This window comes from Anopheles merus, chromosome 3L (genome assembly GCF_017562075.2).
Source record: "Anopheles merus strain MAF chromosome 3L, AmerM5.1, whole genome shotgun sequence".
NCBI lineage: Eukaryota > Metazoa > Arthropoda > Insecta > Diptera > Culicidae > Anopheles > Anopheles merus.
The window spans coordinates 34430254-34449396 of NC_054085.1; the positions used below are offsets into that span (position 1 = coordinate 34430254).

The 19143-nt window shown below is 44.2% G+C and overlaps 1 protein-coding gene across 20 annotated transcripts in view; it reads left to right on the forward strand.

Moving 5' to 3' along the window:
* Positions 1 to 19143, forward strand: part of LOC121598312 (protein phosphatase 1 regulatory subunit 12B-like) — a 77117-nt gene that overhangs the window by 30958 nt on the left and 27016 nt on the right. For 12 of the 20 annotated variants that reach the window (XM_041924956.1, XM_041924958.1, XM_041924963.1 and 9 more), the window contains exon 2: positions 12558 to 13037. In XM_041924956.1, the coding sequence (XP_041780890.1) occupies positions 12958 to 13037 (80 nt within the window). In that variant the 5' untranslated portion in view covers positions 12558 to 12957. Of the gene's footprint in view, positions 1 to 11740; positions 12006 to 12179; positions 12260 to 12557; positions 13038 to 19143 lie in introns of those variants that run through there. The other 8 variants (XM_041924967.1, XM_041924972.1, XM_041924973.1 and 5 more) reach the window with 3 other exon arrangements.

The following is a 19143-nucleotide window of genomic DNA, read 5'->3' on the forward strand; positions in this document are numbered from 1 at the left end:
GTTCTGCTAAGCGAACCAACAGAAGTGGGAGAGCGACAGTCAGACACTCTGCTAATAATGTTTCATAGTGCCGTTTCTAAGATGCTGTGCCGTCTTTCTTCTGTTCCGCTTTCCACCGCATTCGCTTGCGGGGATGTACTTTTGCGTTATTTCCCACCCACCACCATCCGCCGGCACACGCTTTCGGTGAATTGATCGGCACTAAGACAGCCGATAAAACACCGTCAAAACCCATATCTAACGGCCGTCTCGTGCCGTCTCGCCCGATCGTCTCCGACGTTTGTACCGATGTTTGTCGCATGAATAAATTGTTTGTTTTTATTTTCATGCTTCAACGTTTTTTATGTCGCTGTTCCCCCTCTATCCGTGGGAGTCTTTCCCGTTAAAAAAAATGCACGGGTTCCGGGTTTCTTTCACTTGGGTAGTTTTCCCCCTACTTCTTTTCCCTCTTTTCCTTATTTAACCCTCCTTGTCGAACTTGTCCGAAATGCGAACTCTGGTAATGGTATCGTTGTCATCTCGTCGTCTTCTAGCCCGCCGACGACGACATCATCAGCATCATCATCGTCATGACCCCGGCGGTGGCGGAAAAGTCCAATTTTCTTTTACCACGCGTACGGCGCACTTCCGCACTCCGGTGGGCGAAGGGGAAGGAGAGTAGTTTGGGGGATGGAACGGGTCGCGATATCATCCCACGCAACAATCGACGTCTTCGGCGCCGCTTTCGCACAAGCGTCCCGGGCCTGTGTTACCGGCTGCCGTTTGTAATCGTTAGAAAAGACAACATTATGTTGTAAGTTAAGCGTGTAGACTGTGTTCGGTTGTTGTTGTTGTTATTATTCTTTGCTTTGTTTTTCCTTCATCGTACAACCTTTGAGTAATGGAGCGACGAACCATGAAAAGCGATAGGAAAGGGGAAATGAAGAAAACACCGGTTGGAACTCGAACAAAGTAACGAAGAATAGTTGCCACGGATTGGTTGACGGTATGCCGGTAAATGTGTGCCCCCCTCCCACTTTGCTTCACAGTCAATTGTCACATGCCAAAATGAAAAGTGCAAATGTTAAGAGTTTTCTATGTGGAGCTTATAACGCTCGCCAAGTTTGGTGACATCCTAGGTCCAGTTCCAGATGAGTGAATTAAAAGGTTTTCCAGCTGGACAAGCTTGAGTGGAAATATATTTGAGGAAGCTGCGGGGTTTGTTCCCTGAGGCGTAATGTTCTTATTCGGTGCGACGTTTTTGTTTAAGCAAGGTCGTCAAATGATAAGGCATGGGATGGGAGAGTTGCTTGTAAGATGACGGCGGTAAGCAACGTCCATTCGCCGTAAGATTTAAGATACGCCCGGGGAAGCGTGTAAGTTTATTATGAGATCAGGCGGATTATGTGGCGGAACTGTGAGAGAAAACTGTGTCGTGACCCATTGTACAGGTGGTTACGAACGGCAGTGGCAACAAAGTGTAAGACAGAGGTCTAATTATAATTTGAACTCTTGTAATCTCAAGTTACAATCGAACAGAGTAATGAAGACATTTTCGAGCATAGAGCTGCAAATGACATAAGTTACTGATACTGATTTTTACACTTCAATCTCGAATCTTATAACTTCGGATTGACGTCATATATCACAGGAAGTTGAGAAACTTATTTCGCTGTAAGCAACTTTAACAGGTTACATTGTGTAGAAGTGATTACCATCAAAACGGCACGTTATTCAATACTTCATCATCCAGATATGAGTAGACGTATAACAGGACCGAAAGTCGATTAAAGAATTCCTCACGCACAGGCTATTAAGACTTTGTGTACATATTATATCGGGAAGTTTTCTAAGCTCAGTGATATTGGTTGATGAAGACCAAAAATGATGACAAATTCTGCGTGACATTACAAACATTACAACTCAAACAACCAACAGCGCTCAAAATTCTAACCCAACATGCTGTTCCTATGTTCGCTGTAACGTTTTTCATTCGGTTGCTGATGTTTACACATTTTGTTATTTTCTCATTTACACGATGACCATACGCGTCCATCATCCATTTACTGGAGCTACCAGCGAGCCATTGCCTGGAGCTGGGAACGAGATTGCTGGATCGTTTATCGCTATCACGTATGAATATTTATTAATTTATGGACCTGCGGCATTATCGGATGGGTTCTCGCTAATGGAGCAGGATTCCGATAGGTCCACAGCGATAATGTCGATAAAAGCCCCAGTGGTGAAGGATTTTAATGCGCCTGTAAGTTACATGAGGTGTGAGGAGAGGGAGATGGAATGTGTACCGTATGGTGCAGAGATATAAATTTCGAACTTTGACAGATGTTGTGATTGAAGTGTTTTGAGTGCCATAAATTGCTACGTAAGCTTGTAAACATGGAAAACCGAATTCATCCATAAAAAAAACAACGAAACCATTCTCCAAAAGCACTTTCAGGCATTTACTCTCAATGTAATAGCTTCCTAGAAACGAGTAACCGTATATTGGTGGTTATAGTACCAGCAGTGCTGGGAAGTATCAATTTGTTGTGGTTAACGAAGCTCCCCCGAAAGCTACATTTCCATTCCGTAGCGCTTCCACCACCAAATCCATCACAGACCGAGCACTTGATGATACGAGCTTGATGAACTGTGACTAAAGCGGCGAAAGAGGCACCCGGTTATGCGTAGTCAGCCATTGGCTTTCGGATGGCGACACCAAAGATGGCCGAAGGGATGCGATGAGATCGTACTGCGGCGCAGTACAGCATGACGGACGAGCTGGTTGTGTAATTATTATCCTGCCAAAAGCGGGTGGTGTCTAAATCATCGGCACCGGATGCTGTGTGCCGGTACTTGCCTTTATTACTCGACTCAGCTCATGGACGCAATTCCGCAGAACGATGGAGTGCCTTTTCCAACGCCACAACCGCAACATGCACCACACGAGTCCTTTATTTTTCGATGGAATAGTACGAGGTGCCTTTTTGGTCGCCTTTGCCGGGAACAGGGAGTGTGGATGCTGTATATGAATGAGAGCAAAACAAGATTAAAGAACGATATTTTATACATGATCACTCTTGCTAAAAGTACCCTTCTTATTATGTTGTTTAATAATGTTGTAGTTGAAAATGAAAATATGTAAAGAATAATTATATTTTCATGTTTCCAGAATATGAGCCCAAAACGCTTCTGCTCTTTCGCTCCAACAGTTGAAGTAATTGCGAACTAATTTGATTTAACTACAACATAGAGAACTGCTTCCATTATTCTGCATTTGCATCCTGTGCGCAAAGTTGTGCCGCCTGTCGTATTACCAACCACACTGAACGTTACCCATTGGACGTGCGCCGGGATCCTGCGGTACGAGTCTAGCACGAGAACTAGTACTGTTACCGAGAAGAAAGGCGAGCAAATAATTAAATGAACGTATCATTCCCACATGTCGTGATGGGGAACGTGGCAAGCAACGGAACCACGGCGTGTATTGCGCTGTTTTGCATATCAAGTGCGAAAAATGGATCGTGTGGTTTGTCAATGTTGTGGGAAAATCTGTTGTTCCCTTTTTCATAGCAGTAGTGAAATAATATAAAATAAATCAACAATATGTAACTCATTTACTATTTTTCGAACCATATTCCCTCAAAGTGATCTAAACGTTATGCTACAGAGTGTTGGTTGTCTAACCAGAAGAAGAAGCAATTTAAACTGTGCACATTAGTGTGCTCCTCTTTCCTTGTGTGTATTCCTTTTAGCAAGCGTCAATAGTGTGATGAATGCGCTGCGCAAACATATGCCCGGAAGGCGCACACTCGCAATGAACGGCATAGAGCGGGAAAAGCTAGCGCATACACTTCCAAATCCGCCATAAAGCATAGCACACCCACACCAAGCTGAGCGGACGGTGCTAGTGCGCGAAGAAACAGTAGCGAATGGCACAAATGAAACCTTTTCGGCTGTGCTGGTTTGTGTTTGTAGTTTAGTTTGGTTGTTGCTGTTTACCTAGCTTTGCTTTCTCGTTTTTCTTTTTTCCTGTAGCAAAACCGGGAGCCTCGAATGGGAACTATTGTGCATTTGGTGATGGTTTTTATTCTTCTGTTTGTTCCCTTCTCTCAGGATTTTGGGGCGGAAATTGAACGCCAACAAGTGTACATATTTAAACAGTGCGAACGGGGAGTTCGGTAAAGGATGGAACTTTTGCCTTTTTCCGATGACATCCGGTTGCTTTGCCCTGAAGGAACGAAAACACAGCGCGTTGGACGTTTTGTTTCGAGAACTAAAAAGATGTTTTAGGCATTTCCGTTTGTAAGAAGATGTTTTGATTGAGACCCATAATGGTATGCAACCCAAGAGCAAAGGGCGTTTAGTGTGTTATAAAATAATACCGACATCGTTGGCTTGTGATTTTGGTTTTTGATTGACAGAATAGTGTGGAACAAGAGTGAATTTGATATTTGCATTTGTTGTTTGAAGTGAATTTTACCCCAAAGGTTTTTTCACATTAAAACCACGAAAACAACAATCGGGCAAAGTTGATCTGTCATTCCATTCCTTGTATTTGTTTTATGATTTTGTTGAGTTTAATGATCTTTCTTGTTATTTTTTCTTTTCTTTACGTACATTTCCACACCCCAGATTGAGGAACCTTCTCAGAAGTACAATGCTCAGCACGGCATTAGGCGTACATAGCGGAAAAAATCATGCTGCCTTTCAGTGACAACATTGTTGGGGTGAAATCCGGTCCACCAATGGGGCGGTAAAAAACATGCAAAAACAAACATAATTTACCATGCCGGATATTTGACTTTGAATCCCCGTTTTGGGTTTCTCGTTCATTGTAGACGTTTTTCTGTGATGCTTCATTTCACTGATGGATGGTTGGTGTTGGTAGAATGATATAATTGTTTATAATATTGCAAAAACATTGCTACGATAATGTCACAAAAGAATCTCTAGTTTGAATCTAGTTTGTGTGATAATTGAATTTGAACGCATATTGCTACATTTGATACCAATGCAATATTGCACAATTTATACTTTTCCAAAACCTCACCAACAACTAGTTCGTATAAGTACCTTCCGATAGTCTAAGGCTTAGCCGAAAGGGGCGAAACATAATCCATCGTTTTGCTGCTAGCTACGCCCTGCACAACCTCAACTGCATACACTCATCATAACTGCAAACAATCAAGGACATATGCACATACGTTGTAAACAACTACTACTGCTACTACTCCCTGTACATTAATCCCGCTCACAGACGTGCACACCTACACAGAAATACTCCGAAACGCTTAACTCACCTTAGCCGCAGGTTCGCCGATACACTCGCGTGTTTCGCTTCCGGTGTGCGCTACCATTTTATTACCTACTTCCGGTGCAATCGCTTACCCCCAAGGTTGTGGGAACCACCACTGGCCAGCCATAGCCGGCTGCACCGACTGCTGTGCATTCCAGGACACCACCAGCACCCGCACCGGAAGCGAAACAAAAAGGTTCCGCATAAACCTGTGGCCTCATTTCCTCGGTATTGTTTGCTCCTTTCATTTGCTGGCAGGTTTCTGTTTTTTTTATTGCAGGTTCCCCCTGGCTGTGGATTCGTTCTGCGTGTGTGTGTGTTAAGCATCCCAGCTACCAATTCCACCGCGCGGAGCTGCACTTTATCGCGTGTGCTACGTCCATTAACCTAGATGGGCGATGGATGCAATATTCGAACACATGTCGGGCTCTTGGGGTGCGGGTACGGAGTGTCTATCCCGAAGATGGCTGGGCTGGGCTGTTGCAATCGTAAGATTAGCGCCCGTTACATTGAACACGGGACCGTATGGAGCCGCTTGCGTGTGTCGTTTACGCCTAGAACGCGGCTCAAAGCGGAATGAAAGAAAGCAAGCTGATCGCAGCTGTGGCAGGTTCAATGCATTCCTGTAACCTTGCCTCTTCTCCCTGTGGTTTGTTTACAAGGCGAGCTTTTTTATGTTTGTAAAAGTTTTACTTCCCTTTATCCCGGTTGCCCTTGTGAGTGTGTTCTTCGTTTTTTTTTTTTCACAAACAACCCAGGAAGCTTAACCTCATTTCGGGGCGTTCTGGAACACACATTTTGTGGACGGGAAGCTAGCAGCAAGGATACGTCGCTCCGGATTGTAGCAATGTGTTTGATTGAAGCAAGGATAAAAATAATCTTCCGGGGTGGGCGGGACAAGGCCTATTTTTGGGTCACGGCGATAGCCAAGGACGCTCTGGAATGGCCGGATACCACTAGGGCGATTGCCTAACTACTGATGTCTGGGTCTGAGGTAATTGTCTTGCGTGATCGATTCAAAAACGGAGAGTTTAAACGACTGTGTTTGTAAATAAAGTGCCTCCAATTTGGAAGCAATTACATAAAAACCTTTTGTAGACACATAATTATTACCGATTATTACAAAAAGTTGTTCACTCTTTTGTAGTTTTTTTAATGATAGTTGGCATTCATTTACAAAACTTGATCTGATTTATTTACATTGGAAATGAACGAATAATTAGTAACAAAAATAGTATTGATGAGAAATATTACACACTGTTTATCTTTTGAAATTTCCCTCCCGTAAAGGAAATAAACACAGTAATGCGTGTGCTCATTTGGTGTCGGCACATTCACAAAAGAGATTTATAATTACCAATCACCGGTTGTTAGTTTGCAGAGCGTTCAATTCAAGGATATTAATGATAGTTTGATATGCTCCATACGCATTCTATCGTCTAGAGGGCACACGATAATTGCGCTGCAACTCTATTGCCCTCCATTGCGCTGGCACGTGAAAATGCACAATGAAATATGGAATGCAAACTCGAAGTGTAGAACTTCTGCCCGATGCATTCTAATCAAGCGCAGCAGGGATGGTACTGCTCCATATTGAATCAAAGCACACCAAATCCATTCGCTTTACACATTTACGACGATAGGATGGCGTACGAGAGTTAGATTATATTTACCCGATTTGCAAATACGCGTTCCACAGAATCGATCGTAATTAACACTTCTCCCGGTGGGGGTTTTCCCACCAGACGTCGTTTCGTACAGCTCTGGTGGTGCTGCGTTTCGGACGTGCAAATTTTGCTCATCCATTTTCAGCTCAAACGAGCCCTGACCTCCTTGGGGGGGGGGGGGGGTTGGGCCACGTATAGCAGTAGCAAGGTATTTGCAAGCGTTTTAGGATCATCTAATGGGATTGAAAGTCGATGTGTCAGCCGTCGGCAATTAATCTCTCTGCTGCCCGTGCGCTCCTCCGTTCATCCGATCAACAAAAGCGCGCCGATTCATTGATTGAGAGCAGATGGGATGCTCGGTTGTGCCACCGGGGAAAAGCTGCCATGCTGTTTGCTACTAGTGGTCGAATTATTTGAATGAATAGACGATGCGACCGGGGAAGATGGGAACAAGTCAAGTCAGTTTCTGCATAAAACCGATCCCAATAAGCTCGCTTGATGGACAGTCCGGGCAGGGGCTCATTGTCAAGCATCTTGTTCGGATACTTAGCAACCCGTCAGTGCCATTGACAGGGGAGAGACGAGAATGATGTTAATTTATTAATGCTCTTCATTTTGTGCCGCACTTGAAGCAGCGTCGGAGTTCGGGTTTGTCTTCGACGTGTGTGTGTGTGTGTCTGCTAATGACGGTTTAAAGAAACCCGGGCAATAGTGTTTGATGGGCGATGGAGAACCTGATAATTGCTTGTTTTGTTGGAAAAGTTAAGGAATGGAACCGGGTTTTGCAAACTAATTGGTAGAAGCGATAAAAAGCAGATGTAACAATCTTCGATGGAGACGCATGGTACTTCACGCCTTCCAACTGGCTGCGTACTTTCAATAAGACAGTGAAGGCTCAGCCTAAGGAATGGTAAGCAAATTCGTGTCGCAATTAAAATCTTTGAAAATGATTTTACGGCTTCTGGTGACACTTTCCTACGGTTCGAGTAAAAAATACACTCGTAGGACACGCACATCGTAACACTTCCACAAAGTGTGGGCGCCCATCAATAGATGTTTGCCCTTGCTTTTACGCTGTCCATGGGACCGTACCAATTAAAAACCGTCCAACCTTCGCTCCCTTCCCTTCGCCGGACCTTGAACGCCATGGCCCGTGAACTTGTCACTAAATGCGAACTGACAAACACCTGATCCTTTGCCCGTTCCGTTTTATGTACCGTCGCTCGGGTTTAATGTACCGTCGCTCGTAAATCGGCGCGCACTCATTATACTTGCCTCGGTGAACGGTGCCAACAGTACTGTGCGGCTGGATCGTTAAAGATGATTGATTTTGTAAAATAAATCCAATTTATCAAAGCCGTGGTAGGGTTTTTCTCTCTCTTTTGTAGGTTGGCCGGGAGAAGGGAGAGCAACAAAGTTTTATTGAACTCATCAAAGTGAAATGCTGAAAGTACCAAGAGATATACCTGTTTGTGTGTGTGTGTGTTTTCCGCGAAAAATATTGGCCATTCATCATCGTTGTGCTTTAAGTGATTGAATATTTCCATCACGTACATACCGTAAATCGTACAACGTATTGACGTAGCTTATTAATACCGTTTTACTCCATGCTTTTGCTTTGATTTTTATTTGGCAAACACGAATTCAGCAATTCAGTGTCCTCAAGGTGTGTGTACCGTTGGGCCCGATTTCCCAAAGTGATATTTAAATCAAGCAAACGCTTCAGTGCTGCGCGTATTTTTCGCCATCGCATCAGCTCCTGGGGGAGCTAAATATGACCGAGTGTGATTAATATTCCATGACAGTGTCGGGTGAATTTGTTGCGTGTTTCGCTCATCGCTGGAATGTGTGGCATGAATTTTTGATACCACGCCCGGGTGAGTGAGTAGGTGAAAATCAATCGGAAACAACTAAATCACAGTGCGGCGTGGTAGGGCCAGAGCGCGTTGGTACGGCTGTGAGGTACAGTCGGTGAAGCTTAGCGTGTGCCTGGTGTTTGATCTGCATTACGAATTCAGAGTGTGCGGTTGCGATGTGTTTGTGTGTGTGTGTGTGTGTGTGTGTGTGTGTGTGTGTGTGTGTGTGTGTGTGTGTGTGTGTGTGTGTGTGTGTACATTCGAGCAAACATTCGCTTCGTTCTTCGGTTGACGTAGCGATGGGAGAATATCTTAAATGACGATTGCAGAAACCATCCACATTCGAGAGGAACGCGTTATATGATTCGCAGAATCTTCTTGATCGAAATTCTGGTGGTCGTTCTTTGGTCAAAGAAATGAACATAACTGTCTGAATCTACATAACAGGACGGATATTTATTCGCAACCCCGGACCAACTACTCATTGCAAATATATTGATTTATAGTAGTATTTGCTTTGGTATTAGCTCTAGCTGGCCTTCCGATTCGTTCGATGATCAATCAGCTTGTCTGGAATCTTTCACTAATCCTTCACTGCGTATCACTCCATCACAATTAAAATATTCGACTAATTCGGATCCCCACTCATTGTAACCAATCAACGCGTTCCGATAACCCAAATGGTCAACGAAGTTTGAAGAGGAACGGCTATGACCTCATACGCACCATTATAAACTATCCCGCTGTGCGATTCGGTCCCAGTACCAGTGCAGGGAAAGTATTTAATTGGGTTGTGCAAATAGTTACCCGCTGCTGTCGGCTTCCTTGAAGATTTACACACTTTGAACACACAGCGAACCATGTTAGAGATGGGGAGGAGGGGGGGGGGGTAATGTTTACTTCAGTATTGGGCTAAATGGAAGTGATGAAGCTGATTGCGATTGGAAACAGATATCCGACTGTTCGGAAATAAATCGTTAAAGGAATGTGCAAAATGTCTGGCAAAATGTAAAAAAAGTGAAATATAAATTTGCAAAGCAATAAACAACCTTGGGACATGGCAATTAATATGCCAATGGGCATGATCGAGTTAGCTTAATAGCAGACTTAAGCACCCGTTTCTTGCATCATTCTTGATGGAGTTGAAATATGAAGAGTCAGATGCTGTCACCTCCTTATACAGGATTAAATTTTATTACAAGTTGTCCATTTTGCTTCTGTCCTTTCCTTGAAAACAGTTTCATATTCCCTAGACAGCTAAGAACGCTAAGATTTTGTGCATACCCGTAGCAAGAGACTAATGAAAAGTGTGCACGCTTAATGTTAATTCGATTATTATACCATCACTTTATCGGAACCGTTTTCTTTTCTTCTCTACAGAATCAACTGTGTCTGGTATGAAAAGTTGTGCTAACTCAGTATGAAATATCCACGTTTTTCCAGCACTAATCCAAATTGTTTCCCGCTAGTCCGTTTTCCACTACACTGGTAACACATTTTTGTTCTTCCCCAGGGTCAAGTGTGCTGTTTATTTCACCCGCGCACCACACGCGTATACACACTAATTGGCTTCCTCTCTCTTTGCTTGCCCGTTTCCTTGAAATTCGATTCGATTTCGGTACCTATCCGCTGATTAGGCCTTTAATGTAATACACCTTAATCTCGTATCACACACTGCCTTACCCTGCTTGAGATTTGTGTGTTCCGTTAAGCACGGTGCTCCTCCAATCCGTCCAACTGCCGTCAACGTTATGGTCGTGCGTCTGCCGTGTGCGACCGTGCGAGTGCGAAGATTGAGGGTTATGTTTTTCCAAAGTTTGTTGTTCCTCTAAAGTTTCTCCACCATTTGTTTGTGTATACTTACACCTTCGCAAGAGTGATAAAGATGCCCCCGCCCACAATTGTCGGTGTCTCTTTCTCCACCGGAGTGGAACGAAGAGGAAGTAAACAAGTAAACGAAATAATCGCAATCGCTCGTTAGTAATCGGTAGACACCTTTGCCAATAGGAGGGGGAAGAAAGCGAAGGATTTGTTCAAAAATAAAAAAATCACCCTCACATATACAGTTGACTGTGCAACAAAGATCGGGATGGTATGGTAGGGAGGGGTTCGTAGAAATATCGACTATTTGCAACAACAGCAACCACTCATACTAGCTTCGAATCGGTTTGCGTACGCGTGTGCAGAAATTCGCAAACCGTGGGATCCTTCACCGGAACACACATTATTTTCCCTGCAGGTGGCAGGGTGGGCAGCGTGGAAATTCGTTTATGCGTGAACGCTGCATATACCTACCCCGTACACACTCTCACCTAGGGGGGAGAGAGAGAAGGAAAAGCTAGAGAGATGATTGATCGCACTTATCGGTTAGATGGTGGTGCCCACTTTTTACCCCGTTACCTCGTTTCTTTTTTTCTGTTTTCGACGTTTTAACGACCGATACAGTTTATATAGGAAACCTGGGCCCTGGGCTAGTTGGCAGCTTTCGGTGCGTTTTCGATGCTTCTTCTTCGCCACTGGGGCGGCATCTCTTTGGGTCGGCATTTGGGGAAGCAATTGCTTTGATAAAAATTGAAGCTGAGAATTAAATTACCATCGCCGACGATGAGGCGTGTGTGTGTGGTGCACGCGATGTTCGTTGGAAGCGTCCATTTAAAAAAAATGGGCAAGTAAATTGGACTTTAAAATGCTGTTTACGGTGAAACTCTAAATTAAGACGTGTGATAGGGGATAGCTATTGCTGTTGAGGTGTTGAAAATCACAATTAGCAATCACTTTAACGAATGCTTTTTAAAGTAATATTGCTAAAAATTGAAGTAAAATTTAATACTGCTAAAAATTTTTGTTTTATTTTGAAAATGTCTGACTGTTTGTTTTTTTTCTCTCTTTTTTACTTTCAGATCGATAATAAAGTTTGTTTGGTGAAATGTGTGTAACGTACAATTTACATAAACTGAAGCAAAAAAAAACACCAAGTGATTTGAATATGGAGATCAAACTTCGTGGTAGAATCCAAACCGATCACATGGTGTCAAGTGAGCCGCACGGCCCGTCGCACAACGCATGATGCGTTCAAATCCGATCGGAGCCCAAGTTTTCGCTCGCTTCAATGGTGGAAGCTTTTATTGTACCACTTCGTCGTATAAGATCGTGTTAACAAAAGTCCAATCCACGTGACAAAATCGATCCCAATGTCACAAAAAGGTGAAGAAAAATTACGTCGTGCGGGGGCCAGCCTGCAACTCTTCCCAAAAAAAAGTGTTTATTCTAATACGTGGTGTGAATTGATTGCATGATCGCAAAAGCGCGTCACGCTGTCCGGTTGTGACGTGGACATAAACATATATAGCAGTGAAATATACACTCGTAAGCTTCTCTCAAGTTCAAGATCGTGGCTCCTCTATCTAAGTGTTGTGCATCTTTCTCCTCCATGGCCCCAAAGGAACTGCCGCGCGCGAGTGAGTTAAATAATTATCACATTATCCACGCTTCAATGCGTATGTGTCTGTGTGTCTGTACAGGCGTAATACTCATTCACAGTGTGGTGTACCACGAGACGAAGTGTTTACCTTTTATCAACCAAATTTGGTTGCAAATAGTTAGCGCATGCAAAAAGAAGAGTGGAAAGCGAGCAACAGCAAGATAACAGCAGCCATTGCAGAAGGAAAATATTTACACAACAAAGCACATAGCACGATACCGATGCAATTTACCTCACCGACAGCTCCTTCATTTGTCTTTTTATCGTTTTTGCAGCACTGAAAATAACCTCTCCCCCATACACAGATCCTCTCCGTCCTCTTGTACGCCGCCCGAAAGCCAGTAAGTGAGACCAGTGTTATCTACATGTGTCGGAATAAGTGTCGGAAGATGTGTTAAAGTGTACTAGCGCGTGTGTCTGTGTGTTTGTGTGTGTCTATATCCACGTTCGTGCATATGTGTGTGTCGATGTGTAGTGTCCGGTAGATCACTGGTTCCGGGGTGTGTGTGTGTGAGTTTGTAGGCGAGAGCGGCGGTTCCAGCAACGGCGGCGAACATCATCGTAACCGCAACAGCGGCAGCCCCGGGCAGCCGCTACCACCACCATCCACCGCCGAGCGGCGGCACGAGCGCCCCCGGTGGCGAGAGCCGCAAGCTGAGCTTCAACATCGGCAAGATGGAGCACGCCGATTTAGTCGCCGAGATGGCTCAGGTCGAGCATCTCTCCACGCAGGACCGGCTGCATCTCGCGCGCATGTAAGTAGTGTGGCGTGTGGATTTTTTCGGAAGCAGATTTGCCGTTCTTTTTTTCTCCTTTTACCAAATAGTGGCGTGTTTTGCGTGTGTGTGTGTGTGTGGGAGGGAGTGTTGTTTTTTTGCTTTGTTTCTCAAATAGTGGGTCATACCAAGCTCCACATGCAAGCGGAGGAGGTCTCGCTAAGTGGTGTCATTAATTCGTTTAGTGAGTGAAGCGCGTAGTTTCGTGTGCTCGTGTTGTGTGCCCCGAACTCTACCGCCCGAACAGCAGCAATACAAGGGACAGCATTTTGGGCTCAGCAAATCGTGCCGTGCAGCTTTCGTTGTTTGCTGTTTGCGGTGCAGTTCGTGCTTTGGTTTTTATCATCCGCTTGTGTTTTTCTTTTCGCCTCGCTTGGCCTACGCCTAACTTACGCGCTTCGTTTACTGAATTACTATTCGTTGTGGTGTGTCTGTGTGTGTGTGTATGTGTGTACTTTTTCTTGCAGTCAATCCAAGTGCAGCGGCAAAGGCTTATGATGATCTCATCCTTCTCTTTCTCTTTGCATTGATTTCTCTCTTTTCTTCTATATTTCTTTCTTTTACCCACCTCAAACCACCTGCTCAGCGTTGCATGCGTTCGTTAGTTTCGCTTCGTATTCCGTTTTGATTTTCCTCTTGTGTGTTTTTACTCGTTGCCGATCTGCTTCTCTCCTCGATCTTTTACCACACATACACACACCGATCAATCCATCGTGTCGTGTTGCTTATGTGGTGCGCAAGGAAACTTTCTTCCGTCATCCGACGCACCACGTGCGCTCATCCATGCATTCATGTGAGCTTGTGAGTGTGTGCGTGCGTGTGTGTGGTAGTGTTTTCCACCCTCATCTCACTACAATCTGCTCTGCCCTGCTGTGGCTTATCATGTTGTTGTGCAGTTGGTTTTGTGGCTATTATTTCTCCTCTGCCTCTTTCAATTTGTTTGTCTTTTTTCTCCTTTTCCTCAAGCTTTCATATTTTTTTCTGTGTGTTTTCGTTTGTTGCGGTTGCTTTTTATATCACAACCGTTACAGGGAGAGGAAAAGGTGAAGCGAAAAAGTGGGTGTTAGTGTGTGGTTGCATCTTTTTTTTTATGTACCGTCTATGTACGTGATGAAGATGTTAGTTTGGGTGTTTTCTAAAAAAAAAACCATACCCTAAAATACACCCTCCGGAGTGTGGTTACTTTCCACACTGTCAGGGTTGTTGTTTTTTTTTGCTGCCTCTCTGTTTGCTGCATGTGCGATGGGTCGAACACCAAAGCGCTGGTTCAAGCCCCCGTGAAGTCGTGCGTTGCGTAGTTCGGGCACCCCACCGCGGTCATACGGCCGCGGTAAATCGTGAAAATTGACGCATTACGATTAAGTCGCTCCTTTTTGGTCAGGTTCGTCTGGCGGTCTCGGCCCTCGACCGCTGCATCCGGCTTCAGTGCAGTACGATCCGGGTCCGGGTTCGGTAGGCTCAAACGCGAACATTTGTGTACTGGAACGAGTTTCGGCGTGAAGCCTTTTGAACGAGCGGCGATTGTGCCAGTGCCAGTGCAGTGGTAGAAGCGATTACTGTGCCTTGCTGGCCTAATTTGTTAAAATTATTATATTGCCAAAATCGTAAATCTCTCCCAGTGCAACTTTCCGCGTTGCATTCGTTGGTGAAGGTTTTGTTTTTGTTGCTGTGTAAAGTGGTTATTGTGTGTGTGTGTGTGTGCTGTTGTTCTCACTCGAATGGCTTCACAATCCAAATACAAAAAAGCATACAAATCGGTTTAATCCCCCAAAATGGCGCTATAATTGTGGCATCATATTAACTCAATCGACTCAAAACTGTCGATGAGACAAGCAATGTGATAAGCTCATTAAATCCAAAAGTGCTAAAGAAGAAAAGGAAAAAAAAGGTTGTTGCAACTGGAATCTTGCTTCGTGGAAGAAAATTCAGGTTCACTACGAATCAACCAGAAAACAAAACAAAAGGGGAAACCATGCAGTACCGAGTTCCGGAAGTGCAGAAAGATGCTGGCTCTGCAGTGGGTGGTGGTACCGTGGTTGCCAGTACCGGTCGCAGTCGCTCCAAACATCAACGTGGCAAAACCTGCCAGCGATACAAGTAAAGCAAAAAAATGGCATCCTTTTTCCGTCTTGTGTGTGTGTGTGTGTGTGTGCACTGTAATTAAACTACGCTTATTAAGCTCTCCCGCACAGGGCTAGTGCTGTTGTGGTGTGTCCTCATCACTCGGTGGCCACGAAAATGTCACTGCATGCTGTGATTTCTTCTCTGTGTTCCCTGAGTGATGATGTATACAAGGTGGTGGCATTTCCGTTGATAGCAGAAGCAGCAGCAGCAGTATTTAATTTAACGACCACAAACACTCACGATGCTAGTCGCTCGAGTCCCATTGGATCTTCCTCGAAATATGAAGCATAATTATGCTAATTCGTTCCACCGCTCATTATCGTGCCCTTTTGCACCCCCGCGAGTGGTGTGTGCACGCGTGGGTGTTCATTAGACCTATGTACGAGTGTATGTGTGTGCGAGTGAAACACAACACGATGAAACACAGCACATGAAATAATCTACATTGAATCGTTAATGACTTAAATTCCTTTCAGTGAGGCTTCCGTTTGCAGTCCTTTGCAAGGTTTCACTGGGCGTTAAATAACAACTGCGAGGAAAAGGACGTAAAAATAAAGAAAACAAAGAAGCTTCTTTCTTGCAATTTTCCAACCTGTTTACTTTTCAGTTCAGTTACAAAGAGAGAGGCTTTGTGTATATTTTGCCGGTAACAACGTGATGCCGCGCCAGAACGTTGTCATTTTGTGCTATGAATTTTTAATTATGTACCAAATTGAATATCACCACACGCATGCATGGTGCAGGGTTAACCGTGCGGAAAAGATGGCACTTTTCAGAGTGTGCGCTATTATTTACACACGCAAGATGCATGCAAACCATCTGCTCCGCTGTGTGTTAAATAAAAGAGCGCATCTTAATTAATGAATTAATTAATCCCTGAGGGAGATGTTTGCGCTTAGCTGTTTTTGAGTACGCTTGTGCGAGTGTACTGAATGTGCGACCTAATTATGCTAAATGGTTGGTTGAATGGTTGCGTTTTTATGTTCGCTTTGGTCACAGCGAGAGTGTTTTGTAATATTATTTGGAAAAAAGGGGTTTTTTTTAGCATAACTTCACATTTGATGCTTTTTAGAGATATGATTGTTAGGCTGCTTAAGACGGGAGTTTATCACTTATTGGTATGATCACACATTCAACACGTCTACTTCACAGTTAAATCTTGCAGCTGGTTACGTGTATCATGTTCCGACAGAATGTTTTTTGCATGTTTAAATTTTCTTGTAACAAGAAGTCGCAACGTCAAAACGTAGCGATGTGTCGATCGAGGGCAATTAGCATCAGCTTGTTAGAGCCAAAAATATATCTGTCCCTCGAACCCGGTCCCAGCTACACTGCTTCAATCCCAAAACTTATCATATAAATAACGAAACCCTCTTCATCGGTCGAAACTGTCACGTGCTCGTTAGGCCGGGATTTGATTGGTAGGGGGGAACAAGACGTGCCTTTGCCCCCCAATGTCATCCCAGGGGTGGGGAAACAGTGAAGGTCATAAATCATACAGAGTGACTGTCACGTTCTGTCACATCTCTGTGATCTTTACCTTGGTTTTGAAATGGGAAGAATTAAGATAAATATTAATGTGATTTTATTTTGCAATTTATGTTAATACAAATTGCAATTAAACCAGGGTTGGATACTATAAATACAATGTTCACCAGCTACTGACCTTCCGTTGCTTGCTTTAACACCGTGTGTTTTCAATATTTAAACATTGACGTGCTTAATATTTAATGCCCCAGTGGGAGGGTGCAGTGTTAACGGACCCGAGCATAACTTATGAAGCTAAATTTAACAGCTCGTAAAATCATTATAATAGCATCCATCATGGGGTCTAGCATAGCATAGCATCCAGCAGACGGACACGAGAGCACGAAGGAAACACACCACACACGTCCCTCCCGTAACCCGTTCCTTCACACAGGACATGCGAAACTGTAATAAAAATCGGCGAAACTACACCCCCGGCAGTTTTGTGTGGCGTTGTGAGACGTTCCGGAACAGGCAGGACGAAAGTTTATTCTTTTGTTGGTTTAGTACTAGTTTTCTCTGTTGTGAACCACTCGTCGTACCACACGGAACATGGGAGAAACATTTGCGGTTATCAAGCGGCAAACCCTTGTATGTCCCGTGTGGCTGTTTATGTATGTGTGTGCTTGCCGTGGAATTGGATAGTTCTGATCGAAGAAGCAACTAGAGTGGTTTTTTGTCTGTGGTCATAGCTACGAACCTTTATCTCGTTCTCTTCCGATGCCCTGCATCCTGTTCGAGGTTTTGAAACCATCAAAACAAGCTTGTCTGCTCACACCATGACAAGTCGAGATCGTGCTTTCTACCACACACACTGTTGGGGTAGTGGCGGATGTTGAACATCTTCCTTTTTCGCTACAAAAATCACCTCCCCGGAGTGTATTTCCGGGGTTCGTTACGGATCAATGTCGCACGGTTTGGAGGTGGAGGATGGAGCTTTTTTTTCTCTCCTTTCACTCCATCCCTTATGCTTTGAGGCTTCCGTTCCGTGTAAAGTATCACCGGCTCCGGGTGCTCTCACCTGCCCCGATGGCAAGCAAACGTGTAATAACTTTTATTGCAAAAGCTTTCTCTCCCTCTCTCCCCATCTCCTGTGCTACATCTCTTTTAGAAATTTATTTTTACACACATGCTATCTTCCCCTGCGGTGTACAGAGAGAGCGAGATGGGAAGATATATTGTGTGGTGAAAGAAGAAATGACAGTAACATGGTGTCCGGTGGATGGGTGTAGAAGGGAAGCTATAAAGCAATTGTTAAAATGTTGTATTTATTGCCATTACTGTGCACTCTGCAGCCTGTGCGCTGTGCCGGGGTGCTGTAATGCTGCCCAGCGCTAGTGGTGGTGGGAGATAACATTTTACGTGCGAAACCGTAATGTTGATTGGAAAACTTATTGATGCAGATAAGAGTGTGTCGTAGAAGACTTATTGCTTTGCATTTGTAGGTTTGTATTTGCTTCTGAGCACAACCCCTCGACGACATAGAAATGGCATGATAATTTTTCACAACCAATCGTCACCTCAAGTTATCTGTGCTTCGTTTATAGATATTGCAAGTTGATCGATAGGACGCATTGATCTCATGATAATCTTCAACTACAGTGACAGTTATTCAACAGTTATTTAAATACCTTTAAAAAGTTAAAATCAACAATTTTGAACTAACTTCAAAATCCCATCAGATCTCTCTCTCTCCAAAAGCAATTCAAGTACGTGTTTTTGGTTCACTCTCTAGCAAACACGTTTCACGTTGTGATGCATTTATCGTCGTAGATAATGACCCATCAAAACAAAACAAAACAACAACAGAAAAAGCACATGTCTGTCTGGGCGTGCTCTCTACTGCAGCAAGCGGCTATCGTGCCGTGGTCGGTGCCATCGGAGAAGAAACCGTCCGCCGCTCGTAATTTGCAATCGTCGCTAGTTGTGTCGGACATGACAGCTCAAGGACTGGTGTCTGGCTGCGAGGTTTGAGAGCTTCGTTCGTTGCTAAATGTTCTAAATTTCGCGATCATTAGCGAGATGAAAAATTCCCGGAAGCGGGTTTGTACTCCCACGAAGTTTGGCTCAAACTTGGTGTGTCGTCGTCCATTGGAGCTTCTTTTTGGTGTTTTGCGTGATGCTTTTTTTGTTCTGCACAAAATGACCACATCCTGTAGCCATTTGGCGTGGCTGTGGTGAAGGTTCTGCATGTGTTGTGTTGCTTATCAGCGATGCAATTAATTTTGCTCCACAGTTGCACTTGTCCCCTAACACACACACACTTGCAAACGGGCACAATTTACTTGATATCTAGGCTTCTGTAATGGAATATAGTAATGCTCGACGATATCAAACACACACTCTCATGCGTTTGGCGACGATATTAGAGTGACTCTATTAGGGTGACAGCTGGCCGATGGGGCAGACCGGTAGACCGTCACGATGTTATCGG